The following is a 14876-nucleotide window of genomic DNA, read 5'->3' as shown; positions in this document are numbered from 1 at the left end:
AAGCTCATTAAGAACCGTGTGCACCTGTTCTGGCCCCTGTACAGAATGGATCTCGTTTGTCCTTGTATTTCAAACTCCAGAGGCTGGCTGTAGCCATGGAGAAGCCTGGCGAGGTCAGCCCCTTTGCAGAGACCTACAGACCCCTGGCCTGTCCAAGCACCACGTCTCTACCAAATCTGCCTGGCACTATGCAATCCACTCAAGTCTGCCCGCTTGGGCTGCACTCTGGGACGTTATTGTAGACCGCCACGTGGTCAGGGCCTAAGAGTCTAACCACCCAGGGCAGGCTGAGAAGGCTTCCTTCACAAAGGGGAAGGTGCCAAGAATTGAGCTTTCCTGTTAATAAGGAAGCATTTACTAGGAAGGCCAGGGTGGGAGGGAATGCCCTCGAGAAAATAGGTGAGAGAAACAGGCTCTTAACCAAAACAATTCCTCTGGGACTTGAAGGAAAGAGATCAGGAGATCCACCTAAATGGTCCCCTGGGGGGAGATCCCCAAGCTGTGAAACCAAACATCATTTGGGTCAGTAACATCAGGGAGCTTTCAAAGGGTGAGAGGGCCACCAAGTGCTTTTTTAAAGACTTCCCTGGTCTTCCCAGGCTGAAGGTGCTACTCTGCCCAGCAGGTGGGTTTGGGTTGGGGATAGGCAGGTAACTAGGCTCTGCCCGGGCTGCAGGACCCCACTAACGCTCCCTCGGTGCACCTATCGATCCCTGTTCCATCTTAGCCTGTTCCATCTTATTCGCCTGGGTCTACCGGGAAATGTGTTCTTGTGGTGTCCTGCGGCACCTAGGAGGCATGACCAAGTCACATTTACGACCTTGGGAACCCTACAGGGCAGTTTTACTACAGTGATCGATCAGGTTGCTAATGGAGCCATTGGTATGCTGTGGGCTAAACACTGGGCTGCTAACGGAAAGGTCACGGGTTCAGCCCATGTGCAACTCTGAGGGGAAAGATGAGGCTGCCTGCTCCAGTCATGATTCACAACCTGGGAGCCCTAGGGCCCAGTTTTACACTGCCGGTTGCTGCGTGCTGCGCGGCTGGTTGTTGGGAGTCCCGGTCAACCCAACAGTAGGTTATGATGATCTGGATCCCGGGGGATGAGAGGACAGGTATTTATTTTAGACCGCACTAGGAGGCGAGATCCGGACTGTCGCAGCCCCGGGGAGGGTGTCGCACCCCGTCCCATCAGAACGTGTTCTAACGGAGCCAGGCTGTGCACGGTCGGGGCTAGTGGCGCAAGCGGGACACGGATTACGGCCGATCCGATTAGAGCCCAGGCTGGCGGCTTCGCCCAGCGCCCCGCCCGTGGGAACTGGGCGACCGCCCCCAGCACCTTCCTAGCCCCGAGTGCGGGGCGGGCGCTGCGTCTGGAGCGCACGCAGAGGTCGGAGAGGCTCCGCGCGCGCGGGCACCGCTGCTTCCACAGCCAGGCTCAGACACCCGCGCCCCGCGGCCTGCCGAGCCCCGCCCGAGCCTGCGGGCGGCGTCCCCGCCTCCATCCTCGCCGCATGGCGGGTGGGCTTCTCGCAGGGGGAGGGTCCGCGCAGCCCCTGCAAGGGGAGGGTGGGACCGCGCCCCGCCCCGCAGGCTCCGCCAGTGCACCTGTGGGCTAGCACCGCGTGCGGCGCTGTGCGCCGGCCCCTGCGCCACTCCGCGTCCGTCTGTCTCCGGCTCCGGGCAGGGGGTCTGTCTGTCCCCCCGGCGCGCGGCCTGAGCGGGACCCGCGTCAGCGCTACGTGCGGCGGGGCGGGGGCGGGGGCGGTTCCTCGCGCTGCCCATCGCGGCTGCGGCGGCCGCAGCACGGGCCGGGAGGCGCGGCGGCCGGGCGAGCGAGGGCACAGCCAGCCGGGTGGACCGCGGGAAGCGGCCGGGGCGCCGCGCTATGGCCCGATCCGGGGTCCCGGGCCGGGGGCCGCCGCCGCTGCTGCTGTTTCTGGGAGCCACGCTGGTTTTCGCCGCCGCTGGGGCCGCGCCGGGTAGGTACCGACACGGACTTGGGCAACCCGGGCGCCCCACCCCCGGGCTAGGGGAGTCTCGCTGTCTGCGGGTCTGCGAGCCGCGGCCAGGGGGCGGGGGCTGCGCCCGGACCGGGGCCAGGGCGGGGGAGGGGGCGCGTGGGGAGGTGGGGGGCGTGGGGGAAGGTAGGGCGGCGGGGGCGGCACCGGCCCGGGTTGCGGACCGCGCTGCAGAATGGGGGCGGGGCCCGCTGGTGGGTGTGGTCTGCGGGTGAGACTTAGGGGCGGGGCCTGGAGGCGGGGGGCGGGGCGTGCGGCGAGCCAGCCTGGGACCCGGGGCTGGAGCGGAGGGCGTCCCCTCCCGGACCTCCTAGACTGGTGGGTCTGACGGGAACCTGAGCCGGCGAACGTTGGGCCGGGTGTGTTCCGAGGCCCAGCAGGGCGGACCCGGGACTGGGCTGAGGGGAGGGGGCGTGGCCTCGGTCCGGGAGGGCGGGCGCGGCGGGGCCCGTGGTCCTGGAGCTCCCGCCAGGCCCTGACGCCCCGCCCCTCGCCCTCCCGCCCACAGCGCGCGAGGCGGGCAGCGCCGTCGAGGCCGAGGAGCCAGCGAAGCGCGTCCCGGTGTGGGAGCCACACGCCAACGACACGCGCTCGGGGCCCAGCCCGCCCGTGCCTGGGGACAACGAGGCGGCGTGGAGCTTGCCCGCCGACCAGCAGGCCACGGCCGGCCCCGGGCCCGGGCCTGAGGAGGCTCTAGAGGCATCCGCCGCGGTGACGGGCGCCGCCTGGCTGGAGACTGAGAGCCCCAACCTGGGGGGAGTGACCGCCGAGGTGGGCAGTGGCGATGCCCAGGCTGCCCCGACCACGCTGCCGCCCCCTAACAAGGAGGCCCCCGAACGGTCCCCAGTGCCCCCAGCTACCCCTGAGGCTAGTGGAGCACCCTCCCCAACCCCAGGCCCAGAGCTCCCCAAGGAGAACCCCTTGGAAGTTTGGCTGAACCTGGGAGGCAGCACACCTGGCCCACCTGAGCCTGAGCCTACGCACCCTGTGCAGGGCACACCGGAGCCCCACCCAGCCTCCGATATAATTGACATCGACTACTTTGAAGGATTGGATGGGGAGGGCCGTGGTGCTGACCTGGGAGGCTTCCCAGGGTCCATAGGGACCTCGGAACACCACCCCGATACCGACACCGGGGGAGAGACCCCTTCTTGGAGCCTACTTGACCTGTATGATGACTTCACCCCCTTCGACGAATCTGATTTCTACCCCACCACCTCGTTCTATGATGACTTAGAGGAAGAGGAGGAGGAAGAGGAAGATGACCGGGATGCGGTCGGAGGTGGAGACCTGGAAGATGAAAACGTTCTAGTGCCCACCAAGAAGCCTGGCCCGGGGCCAGGGCCAGGCCAGCCCACTAACCGCTGGCATGCGGTGCCCCCGCAGCACACTCTGGGCCTGGCCCCTGGCGGCAGCATTGCCCTCCGACCCCGCCCCGGAGAGGCAGGCAGGGACTTGGCCCCAGTCGGCAATGGCACCTTTTGCCGCAGTGGCTTCGTGCGACATAACGGTTCCTGCCGGTCAGTGTGTGACCTCTTCCCCAGCTACTGCCACAATGGCGGCCAGTGCTACCTGGTGGAGAACATAGGGGCCTTCTGCAGGTAAGGGTGCGTCACAGGTACTCAGGGGGCTTCTAAAGAGGGTATGTATGTGAGTCCGCCTCTGCTCAAAAGGCAGAAGTGTGACGGGCAGTTTCCAAAGTGTTAGGCACTCCCAAGACCCTCAGGTCAAGACATGGTTGCTGGGTCCTGTCTTGGCTTCGAAATGATTTCTCGGAACGGAGTTCCTGTGATTCTGTTGCTAGGAGAGCTTCCCTAGAAGCAAGCTGTGGGCTTTACGAAATTCCTCATCTGGCATGCGCTTCTTCATGAGGTTTCAAGGGGAGGTCCTTGCAGGGGCGAGGCGTTTTGGGGTGGAGAGTTCTGGCTACAGCAGCAAAAAGAGAAGAGTCCCACCAAGCCATCTCTGCAGGAAAGAGTTGCTGCTAAACACTGGTGACGTGGCTGGGAGCTGGCCAAGTCTTCCCACGTGGACTGTGGAGGGGTGGGCACGGAAAGTTTAGGGAGGGGACCTTGGTACCAGTGAAGCCACGGCAATAGGTAAGATCACCTGAGAGCCTTTCTCAGTGTCCTAGACAAGGCAGGATTTCTTAATAGCCTACCATACAAACGATGGCTTTCCCCCTTCCCCTTAATGTCCTTGGGCTTAACAAACCATAATCTCAAAGATCCAGAGAACTTAGTGTCCCGAAGAGCTTGGCTTCTTTCGTGCCACACCTGCTCAGGGCTCTTGTCTTCATTTGCCTTCATTCTTGAGAACTGCCCTCCCAGTGAGGTATTTAATGTAATGGGGTGCTGACAGCATGATTCTGGAGGGAAACCCACCACAAGTTGGAGGTGATATGATGACGGCGATCCTTTACCGGCCTGAAGAGCAGTCAGAACGTGCACGCTCTCCCGCTTTCCTCAGGCCCCAGCGGAAGCTCTTGTTACTTGTGTGTCCCTTTTCGTGCCTGTCACGCCCACTGTTCCTTTCTCACAGTCTGTTGTGGAGAAAAGGTCAAGAGTCCGGGACCCTCAGATTGCGATGTCCTAGGAGCAGAGTGACACACAGGAAGGCTGACTTGGCTTAGCAGCTCCAGTTCCAGCCCCTGTAGTTGCTCGCGGGCACACACATGCTGCATGGCCCTGGCATTAGGGGTTTGTGACCACATGGTTCTGGTTGGAGTCACCCAGCCGACTGTCAGGAGGAGGGGGTATGAGCAGACACGGACAATGACAAGAACTTTGCCAGTTTGTTAAGCAGTCAGAAATAGCGGTCCTCACTCAGACTTGAGCTCCGGGCACTGTAGTGATGGCTTTAGCCCGGAGCGGTGGCAGTTCTGCCCCGCCCACAGTTTGCGGGCTCCTGGAGGCCTTCAAAGTGAGCTCCCCACGAGGGTGTGGAGTGTGGAGCCCTAGCCACCTCTGGAGTCTCCGGACCTCCTGGAGCAATCCAGGGATTTCCAAGTGGGAGAAGAAGGTGATCCTCAAGAAATCACAGGCTGTGCTGATAAGTCACCAGTGTGTCCCCGCCTCAGAAGGGCTTCTCAAGTTCACGCCAGTTCCCCTTGCTCAGCTCCCAGCCCAGCCTCACCCAGGGGGCCTCCCTATCAGATGCCTCTTCTGACCATGTGTGTACTCGTCAGCCATAGCTAGAGAACTGTTTGGCATTCCGCTCACAGGAGACTGCTGAGCCTTTCATAGAAGACTGCAGTGTGCTTTTGTCTCGTCACCCTGACCCGCTGCGGGCAAACGATCAGCTGTGACAGAACTTCTCTAGAACCAGGGATAACCAGGCCCCTCTTGGAGGGGAGGCATAACCAGCATCCTCACACAGATGGCACCCTGGTGACTGTAGAGGTCCCCTTGGAGAAGAACGAGGCATTCCTTAGTAGCTAAGGCTTACCCCATCTGCTTCTGGACATAGTGTGACCAAGCCAGTTCTCCCATACTTAATTGCCCCATCTCTGGACCCCTTCTCTAGTCTGTCATTCACCCTGAGGTTCCCGCCCTCCCTCCCTTGCCTGCCTCTGTGTGCTTCCACATCTTCCCTCTTTGAAGCAGTCTGGTTCCCATGGAAACAGCAATGTCATTGGAAGAGTTGGAGCCTGGGAATGTCCCCAAGGGCAGGAGAAAGTCACTCAACAAAAGGACTAAAACCCACCCAGAGGGGTGATTCTCACTGGGTTTGCATGTCCATTCTCTTGATAATGGAATAGGGGCAGTGCTGGGGGGCCCTGGGGGGCGGGGCTGCGCTGCAGAGGTAGGAGGAGACTGCACATCTATCGTTGTGTTTGTCCTTGTCTGCCACTTGTATTTCCCGGTGTCTGGTTAGCCACGTGAGCTAGTTGAGAGTGCCGAGCAACAGATAGCTTAACATATGCAGCACGAGCTCTAGGATTCTGTAGCCAGAGCTCCGATTCATCTGGTTGTTTTCCGTCTTCTTTGCCCAGCGCCCAGGGCAGGGAGGGGCCCGTGAGAATCCTGCGATTCTTTGAGACCGTGAGACAGAAGGCCAGTATGTCCTCCCTTGTCCGGCCGCTTCATGTTCTTGTAGCCTCAGTGACCTCTCTTCGATACCAGGGACTTTTGGGCTGCCCGGTCCACTTCACAGGGCGGTTGTAAAGAGGGGTGAGAATATCAGTTACGCAGCTGTGGGGCAGGACAGTCCCTTTCGATGGTCCTAGGGGCAGAATACTGAGGTCATTCTTGGGGCCGGGCTGGGGCTGCCGGCCCCACCACCTCAGGCTTCCCCTGTCCCTCCTGCAGGTGCAACACGCAGGACTACATTTGGCACAAGGGGATGCGCTGTGAGTCCATCATCACTGACTTCCAGGTCATGTGTGTGGCCGTCGGCTCGGCCGCCCTGGTGCTGCTCCTGCTCTTCATGATGACCGTGTTCTTTGCCAAGAAGCTCTACCTGCTCAAGACTGAGAATACCAAGCTGCGCAGGACCAGGTAAGTCTGCGTCACCTCGCCCAGCCTCCTGTGACGGAGGCACCCAGACCCCTGACCCTGCCTCCTGATCCCAGGATGCTGCCCTAAGGGTCTCTGGCCTCTGCTAGCCAGCAAAAGTGCCGATATCATCCCCTCCCCTCCCACCTCCCCACGTGAGATGGAAAGAGCTTCAGGAAGACAGCTTATTGCAACTCCAAACTTGATTTCCCAAGTAAGTTACTGTGCTCAGCCGCCAGTATGAGGGGTCCGCTCACAAGTCCACGTGGAGGAACTCCATCTCCCTCAAGTCTGCCATTCCTTCAATTCCTCCATACCGGCTCTTCCTCAGTTAATGCGGAGCAGGAAAGGGTTAGCCCAGCAGGACTTTGCTTTTTAAAAGCTTGCAAACTCTTGGTCCAAACAGAAGTGCAAGAAACTTTAAAACTCTTCACCTCCCCTCCAGGAGCACGTGGGGCTATGGTAGGGTTAGCCCCCCACAATGTGGATCGTAAGGGCACCATTCCGCTCTGTCCTAACGCAGCGGCGACTGTGGTGTCGGTGCAAGAATCAACCTGTGTTCACCCTGTAATTCCCAGCCTAAGAGAGAATCACTGTCAACACTTGGCGCCCTTAGAAACCCCTTCAGAAATGTCCCAACAGGCACAAAAAGAGACTGGGCCTCACCTTCCTCGGGCCCACAGGACAATTTATGCAGAATGGCCCCTCACCTCCTGTCCAGCCTGTTGCCCCATTTGTCTCCTCCCACTGACCCAAGGCTCCCTCCGGAGAATGCCTGGAAAGGACAAGAAGCCATCTGTTGCTCCAGGCAATGCGCAGATGCCAGCAGCTCTCCGCAGCCTTCCAGCTAACTGTTGCGGGGCTGAAAGGGCCCCTCCATTGTGCCTGTGCACTGGGGCAGGGCTGCATCTGTGCGCGTGATCACCCCAGGAAGACACCAGCCAAGACCCTGTACCCAGGGTGTTCCGAGAGGAGGGGGAGATGGGACCACCTAGATCAAGAGGCTGCTGGTGAAGAGGAAGGCGGGAAAGAAACCGCTGTCCAGGGTGTGGGGCAGTGAGGACTGGTCAGAGGGAGGTCCTCATTCTGGCTGTGTGTCTGGAACAGAGCGTGTCTTCTGGACGCCTTCGGTTCAGATGCCCCCCTCCCTGGTTTCTCTCTGAATCCATTTTCTTTCCTTCCTGACCCTGGTTACTGCTCAGCGGGCTCTGTACCCCACGCATGACAAAGACTGCTGGAATTTATGGATTCTGAGACAAACATTTTCTTCGCCTATTAGCCTCTCTAAAATGAGACTGCCGTATGATCGCTGGCATCCTGTCATCACCGTTGGCCAGATGGCAGGCATGCTGTAGTAACTGCCTGGCTTGCACAAACACGGACATAGCTGTTCATATCATTGCCAGGTCTTCCTCGGAAGCTCAGGCTCGCTGTGCCCGAGGAGCTAAGAAATTGGCCCATGGACGTGGTAAAAGTTTTGTTTGGGGTTTTTCCTCCTTCATGGTACATTCACCAGATCCACGGCCTTTGATGAAAAGTGATTTGACGCAGGCAGCTGAGGTGTGAACCACTGTTACTGACCTTTGCCACGATCATCTTACTCACCCATTCTCCTCTTCTTTGTCCTCATCAGCAAGTTCCGGACCCCATCGGAGCTCCACAACGATAACTTCTCCCTCTCCACCATTGCTGAAGGCTCCCACCCAAACGTAAGGAAACTCTGCGACACTCCCTGTGCCTCCTCCCCCCATGCCCGTGCCTTGGCTCACTATGATAACATTATCTGTCAGGTAACTGGTCTTCTTCACATAACCCCTTTCTGCATGCTTCCGCTCCCTCCCCGTGGCCTTGCTCTATTTCCGAGTGTGCAGCCTCACCAGAACTCTGGAGATTAGCTTAGGGCCCTGGCTGGGCCATTGAAAGCCAGAGTGAAGATAGCACTTCCTTGATAAGCAGAGTTATAAGTTGTAGAAAGGATTTTTTGTTTTTAACTAGGATGACTCAGTTTTCAGCTTCATCTGAGCTTCAGAAGTCTGCTGAAGTGTTTCTGCTTCTCAGACCAAGACGGAAGGAAGGGCTCTGCTTTCACTGCTGGGTGGATTCCTGACGGTCACTGAAGCAAATCGTAGGTGCTCCCTGGCATGGGTGGGAAAGGACTTCGGGATCCCGGACCCCACTTGTGGACCCTAAGAATTGCCATAGTTATCTGAGTGGGCTTCATGGGAAAATGGAATTAAGAAGGTACTGGAATTTTTCCACCAGCATTTGAAACCCCCTCAGACACAACCAGATTGGGCTGGAGGTGAGCACAGAACACTGATGGAATGCTAGGATGTAAGGCTAGGGTTGAAAGTCAAATTCTGTTCTTAGGATGGTGAGACACCCCCCCCCACACACACACACACACAAAAAAAAGGGTCCCTAGATCCCAGTAGTGACCACCACCTATCTCGGTTTGTCACACTGTGGCAGCTGGTGCGTGGCTGTGATGCCAATGGTATTTCAAACACCTGCAGGGTCATCCTTGGTGGGCAAGTTTCAGTGGGGCCTGCAGGGTAAGACAAACTAGGAAGAAAGGTCTGGCACCCTACTTCCAACAACTGGCCAATGAGAACCCCAGGGATCGCAATGCAACTGTTCTGTACAGTCCTGAAAGGCGAGTGGCTAGGTTGGGAGACCTACATGGTGACTACCACCATGGCCGCCAGTGTTCGGCCTGGTGTGTTGCCTGACCAGTCAAACACCGGGCACCGCTCAGAGCAAAATTTGAAAACAACACAGAAAACCACCTCCTGGCCCCAAGTCATGTTATATCCAAATCCAAGGATCTTGCCTGTGATTCAGGCTCCATACGAACTGATAAACGCACATGACTTCCATTAAGAAGCCACACTGAGCCTCTTCACACAGAAACCATGGCATTTCAGAAGAAATTCTTGGAAATGATAATTAACTCCTTGGAGCCTTAACATCCTCTACCATTGCTGCCCAATGGAACTTTCGGTGAGATCGAAATGTTCTTATCTGCACTTTGTGCCACACCATTCACTAGCTACAGGTGACTCGCGGGCTCTCAAGACAGCCAGTCTGACAATATTGGACAGTGTATTTCTACACCAGTGTCTTAGTTCATTGGTGGGGAATCAGTGGCCCCAGAAGAAGAGCAAATAGTAGTAACTGACCTTCGTTACCAAATCCTGAAGGGAAACCAGGACATAAACACCTCCAGGGCAGGTCAGCGTCTTTCTCCTCTTCCAATGTATGACACCCGTACCCCACCCAGCCCTTGCAATAATGAGTAAGCACTCATTCAGCATTCATTGACTATTAGTGAATGATAGTCTACCACAAAGTATCTTGCTTTCCCCATCTGGTCCACCATTGTAAACGTGTGAGACATCTGGTATGGGCGTTATTGTAGCTGCTAGTCAGGATATTCATTGTCCACAATTAATTCTGCTTTCCTGACAGGGCTCCGGGGTCCTTAAGAAAGTGTGTGGACCATCCATGTCTGGTCTCACATCCCTACCCCGGGCCCAGCTACCTTTCCTCTGGACAGGTAGGTTGAGAAAGGAAATAGGCCTTCTTGGAGGTCTTGTTTACACGAGCCAATACAAACATCTTTTTTTCTTGGCTGACCCAGCTTCGTGGAAAGCAAGGCATTTGTAGGTGAAAGCCACCATCCGACCCAAGTTCAGAACATGAAAAGTCTTGAATACGGTGTGTGGCCCGGGGATAGTCAGCTCTGGTGGACCTTGCCGTCAGAAAGGGCTGTGGGAGAGCCATGGGCAGCAAGCTCAGGTGGTCTCTGCCTTGGGGATCTCAGCTGGCATCCTTTTCTCAGGGTGCACTCGGGAGAGTCCCTGCTCTCCACCAAGGTACTGACTGGGAGGTGAGGAAGTGACCTACCCCCACCCTCCCGGGAGTGTGCTGGTAGGCTTTCTAACCTCATCTCCAAGTCCACCCACCTCGTAGGAAGGTCACACTTAGTCCTGGTTAAGACGTGGCCAGCACTGACCGTTGAGATGGTGGCCACCTCAATGCCACAGCCACCACACTGGTTGTTTGTAAGTAGTGTCAGCAGCAGATGAAAGTGAGGCAGCCTCTCAGCTGAACTGGGAATTCAGGCCTGCCGGACTGGCCTCTCCCATCCTATACCCTCTCTCTGCTCCTGAGACCGGCTTCCTGGTCCTAGTGTTTCCCCAGTTTGGGGAGGAGCATTCAGTTAATCTTCACAGAGGAGTTCCCTCTTTAACGGAAGTGAAGTCGATTGGGTCAGTTTCCTACATAGTTCTAACCATCTCTACAAGCCACACTCTGGAAAGATTCCAAAGGAGAAAACAAACAAAAAACATCTGTGGCTTTGTTGTCTGTGGTGGTGGCATCTGCCCTTCCTTCCCCGCTGCTGTTCAGCGTGCCCGGCGCTGCCCCGATCGTGGGCTCTCCTGAACCCACGGGAGCCCCTGGAGCTGGGGCGTGGTCATTGTCTGAGTCCGCCGGTCAGCGCCTCGTGTAGTCGAGCAGTCAACTTCAAAAGGGACACTCTCCAAAAGGAAAGGCGGGCGGCTCCTCCGCCCCCGCTGTGGAGCTGTGCAGGCTTTTCAGCAGGAGCGCTGAGTGTGTGGGGAGCTGGACGCGCCAGGTGCCCCGCATGAATGAGGTCACCTGAAGCCCACAGGCAGACTGCCCAGACACGGAGAGTGGCCCGTGGTCTTCGCAGCCATGCTGTCGAGGGAATGTCTGACTTAACTCGAATCCTCCCAGAAGCTGGCAGACCTTCCAGGATTCCTCAGCCTGTTACTGGGACTTCTCCAGCGTGTCCCTGGTTGGCGCGGTCTGTTTTTGCTATTCGGATCTTCTTTTACAGTCCCGACTGCCTTGCCATGTCTGTGTTAGAGGAGGCCCTGACTGCTCCCTTCTCTGTTAGAGGTGTCTGTCTAGACAAGGAGGGGTCTAGGCCTAAACTCATAGTCTCCCTGGACTGAAGGATACCACTATGGCTGGGTGGAATAGGAGAAGGGCCCACAGTCGTTCCCAGGACATTGGCCAAATGGCAGGCCATCGCCCGGGGTGAGGGGTTTTCCCACCAAATCCAAGGCAGACAGACCTTTCTGTTTTGGGATTCAACAACCAGAATGCTCTTCAGAAGGAAGGATGCCAAGACTTCAGTTCACTTGTTTGTCTGGAGATGCCAGTTTATCTGGAGATAGCAAGCAGAGGGTCGGCTAAAAAGAGGCAGGCCATCAAGCAGACCGATTGACAACGGTGGCTGTAACCATGGCAACAATTGCAAGGATGGTGCAGAAGCAGGCAGTGAGGGTGTCATGCAGAGGGTCACTGGGAGTCAGAGCGACTCAGCCTCTGCCAACACCAGGCGTCACAGGATCAAGTTCTTGCAGAAACACTTGGGTTAGCAGAGAGCTCGACTCATGGAAGGGTTTGGATGCCTGCCTTCCTTACTTGGAAAAGGTGCCCCTCCAAACCATTGGCCTGCAGCCCTTTCCTCATTTGCCCCAATCCCGTGGCCCTCGAGTTACCAGGGTGAAGGAGCACCTACCTGTGTGGCATCATAGCTTTGGTGCCCAGGGAGTCACTAAATCTCCTTTCTTCACATTACGTTGGTTCTTCTGCCCACATGCACCCCAAAGAGTAGTGCGGGAAGGAGTCATCTTAGAAAGCATAAAAGCAGACCATATCCTTGCAAGAGGAGAGGCAAGGGCAGATCCCCGTTTCTTGTCCTAAGTTTTCCTGTGATTCAAAGCCCAGCCTACCCCAGAGTTGCAGCGCTCCATGTTCAGTACCCACCCGCCCCAAACAGTACAGAAGTACAGGAAATTAAAAGTACTGCTCGGTCACATCCCACTTCTTTCAGCAGTGGCTGAAAATATCCAGAGCCCCTTTTGCCGCAAGGGAGAAAAATGAAGCGGTCTGCTCCCATAAAGATGTCTAGCCCTGGAAACTTCCCCACGGCATCCCCATGAGTCGGTAGCCATGTGATGATTCTGTGGAAGGAGGGAGAGAGAGTTTCAGGAAGCCTGCCCTGGGCCTTGGTCATGAGCTGACTTGTGAAAGTGCTCCAAGCCAGACACGTCTTAGTTCATTGGGCAGATAAGGACATTCTTCTTGCCCCACGTGAGTGGGCCAGGGTCGTGAGCTACACAACGTCTTTGATGAGCTGGGTTTCAGGCCCTCACAGTAGCTCTCGGGGGGGGCACCTCAGAAAGAAGTGGATACCCCCATTGCCCCCAACCCTCCACGGGTCTGAACCAAGTAAGGCTGAGGAAAGAAGCAGTGGGCAGGCAGGGTGGGCTGAGAGCCCATCCAATGCCCATGTGTAGATGGAGAACTGCACGCCATGCCAGGCTCCCCAGAACCCTTCACGGGCGGAGGCAGTTGGCGTTCAGGAGCTTGTAGCGCCGCAGACAGCCTTCCATACCTGCGTGGGCGGGAGGGCAGTATGCTGTGGCAGCAGGTCATGAACCAGCAACAGGAATGCCACTTGATGCAGAATATAGCAGTCCCTTGAGGTCTCGGGATTCAGTCTGGTGTGACACTTGGGTTGAGGAAACACCCACGTAGATAGCATCTGCTGGTAGGTAAAAATCCGGCAGTAACCAAAAACCACGTCTTTGGTCTCGTCCCAGCATGTGTATTTGTAAGCGTCGGACAGGGTTGAGGCCGGCTTTGCCAGGAACAGCCCAGTGCTCCACTAAAGCTCCGTGAGCATGCCGCCACAGGTGTTGACTGACAACGCTATGTTTCCGGTCCCAGACCTATCCCACAACCTGGCGGGCCAGAAGGAGGAGAGCCCAGCAAGGCCTGGCACAATTGATCAGCATGTAGGACCCTAAGAGGTGTGAGTGATGCCCTGAGCTGCTCACTTCCAGGTCAGCTGTTCAAGTCTAAGGCTGTTGCTCTGGAGAAAAGATGCGGCTTTCTGTCCCCATCAAGGCTTACAATCTCGGGAACCTTAAGAAGCAGTTGTACTCTGTCCTGTAGGGCCACCCTTATCCCATGGCAGTGGGTTTGCCTTGGCTTTTAAGAGCCCTGGTGACAGTGGTTAAAGCCTCAGCTGCTAACCAAAAGGCGTGAGCCCACCAACGTCCTGGCTCCTTGGGAGAAGAGACAGAGTGGCGGCGGGCTCCTGTGGAGAGTACAGCCTCGGGAGCAGCTCCACTGTGTCCAGCCGAGTCGGCGTTGACTCAGGGCACACCGCAACAGCCCTGGGGTGGCCCAAACTAAAGGTATTGTAACCAGCCACTGGGCACACTTTCATCTCCATGTGGCCATGGCTTTGTAAGGGTGACTTTCCTGCAAGGTAGCTGCTCCCACGTTGACTCTGCTCATTCCAGTCTCAGAGCTGCCTCCTTTGGCCCAGTGATGTGTCTCGCAGCCAGATGGGAAAGCCTGCGGTTGGTTGGTTGGTGGATTGATTGGTTGACTGATTGCCCTGTCCGCGGTCTCTCTCCCACCACCCCCTCCCTCTCCACACAAACACTGTTCCTCTTCCAGGATGATCCAAGTGCTCCCCACAAAATCCAGGAAGTTCTCAAGTCTTGCCTGAAAGAAGAGGAGTCCTTTAACATCCAGAATTCCATGTCCCCCAAACTGGAAGCTAGCAAAGGTGACCAGGCCGACTTGGATGTGAACTGTCTGCAGAATAACTTAACCTGAAGCCTAGCGAGAAGGAAGGAACCTAAGGGTGGGGGTGGGGGTGGGAGGAGGTGGGGGAGGGAAGAAGCTGTTATCCCCTCTTGTACAGAGTCTATTTCTTGTAACCATTTGTTAAACCCTCTTCTTCTGGTCTCATGGCATGCTTTGATGTATTTTATACAGGAGGGGGCGGGGAAGGAAAAAAAAGCCACGAACCTGAATGGAATGGCATACGTCGGATTGTTTTGTGTGTGCTATCTGTACATTGCTCCTGCTGCTGTGATTTCTAAACTTACTCTGTTATTCAACTGACTTTTTTTTGTACTTTGGCCCACCCTTTTTTTGAGATACCAGTTACAAACAAAGTTCTTGAAATAAAACTTTTAAAAAAGTGACCCCGCTCTTCTGAACCTCATGGTGTCCGCTCCTGACCCGGGCTTGTCCGTGTGAGTGGTGTTCTCACCTTCCTTGAAAAGGTCCGTTTAAATGCGTTTGGAATCCTCGGAACGGTTGGCGTCACCAATTATTAAGAATGCTTGTCGGTGCTTTGCTAAAGATTTTTCAACACTTGTTCTTCCCAAAGTGTTTTTTCCAACACTGATTCTGAGCAAGGCACTCTGCTAGATGCTAAGAATACTAGCTGAGCAAGGGCGATCTTAATGCCAAGAGGTTAGTAGTCTCCTGGAGAAACACATGTAAATGAAAA

At 56.5% G+C, this 14876-nt stretch overlaps 1 protein-coding gene across 1 annotated transcript; it reads left to right on the top strand.

Annotated features, from left to right (window-relative positions):
- Window positions 1–1840: 1840 nt before the first annotated feature.
- CSPG5 (chondroitin sulfate proteoglycan 5) lies at window positions 1841–14205 on the top strand. The gene is made up of 5 exons (XM_075548981.1): window positions 1841–1982; window positions 2530–3622; window positions 6332–6520; window positions 8151–8226; window positions 14030–14205. The coding sequence occupies exons 1-5, from the start codon at window positions 1889–1891 to the stop codon at window positions 14189–14191; spliced, it is 1614 nt and encodes a 537-aa protein (XP_075405096.1). The 5' UTR covers window positions 1841–1888; the 3' UTR covers window positions 14192–14205.
- The last annotated feature ends 671 nt before the right edge of the window (window positions 14206–14876 follow it).

This window comes from Tenrec ecaudatus, chromosome 4 (genome assembly GCF_050624435.1).
Source record: "Tenrec ecaudatus isolate mTenEca1 chromosome 4, mTenEca1.hap1, whole genome shotgun sequence".
Classification (NCBI taxonomy): domain Eukaryota; kingdom Metazoa; phylum Chordata; class Mammalia; order Afrosoricida; family Tenrecidae; genus Tenrec; species Tenrec ecaudatus.
The sequence above is the reverse complement of the archived record's forward strand: the minus strand, read 5'-3'. Positions and strand labels throughout refer to the sequence as shown.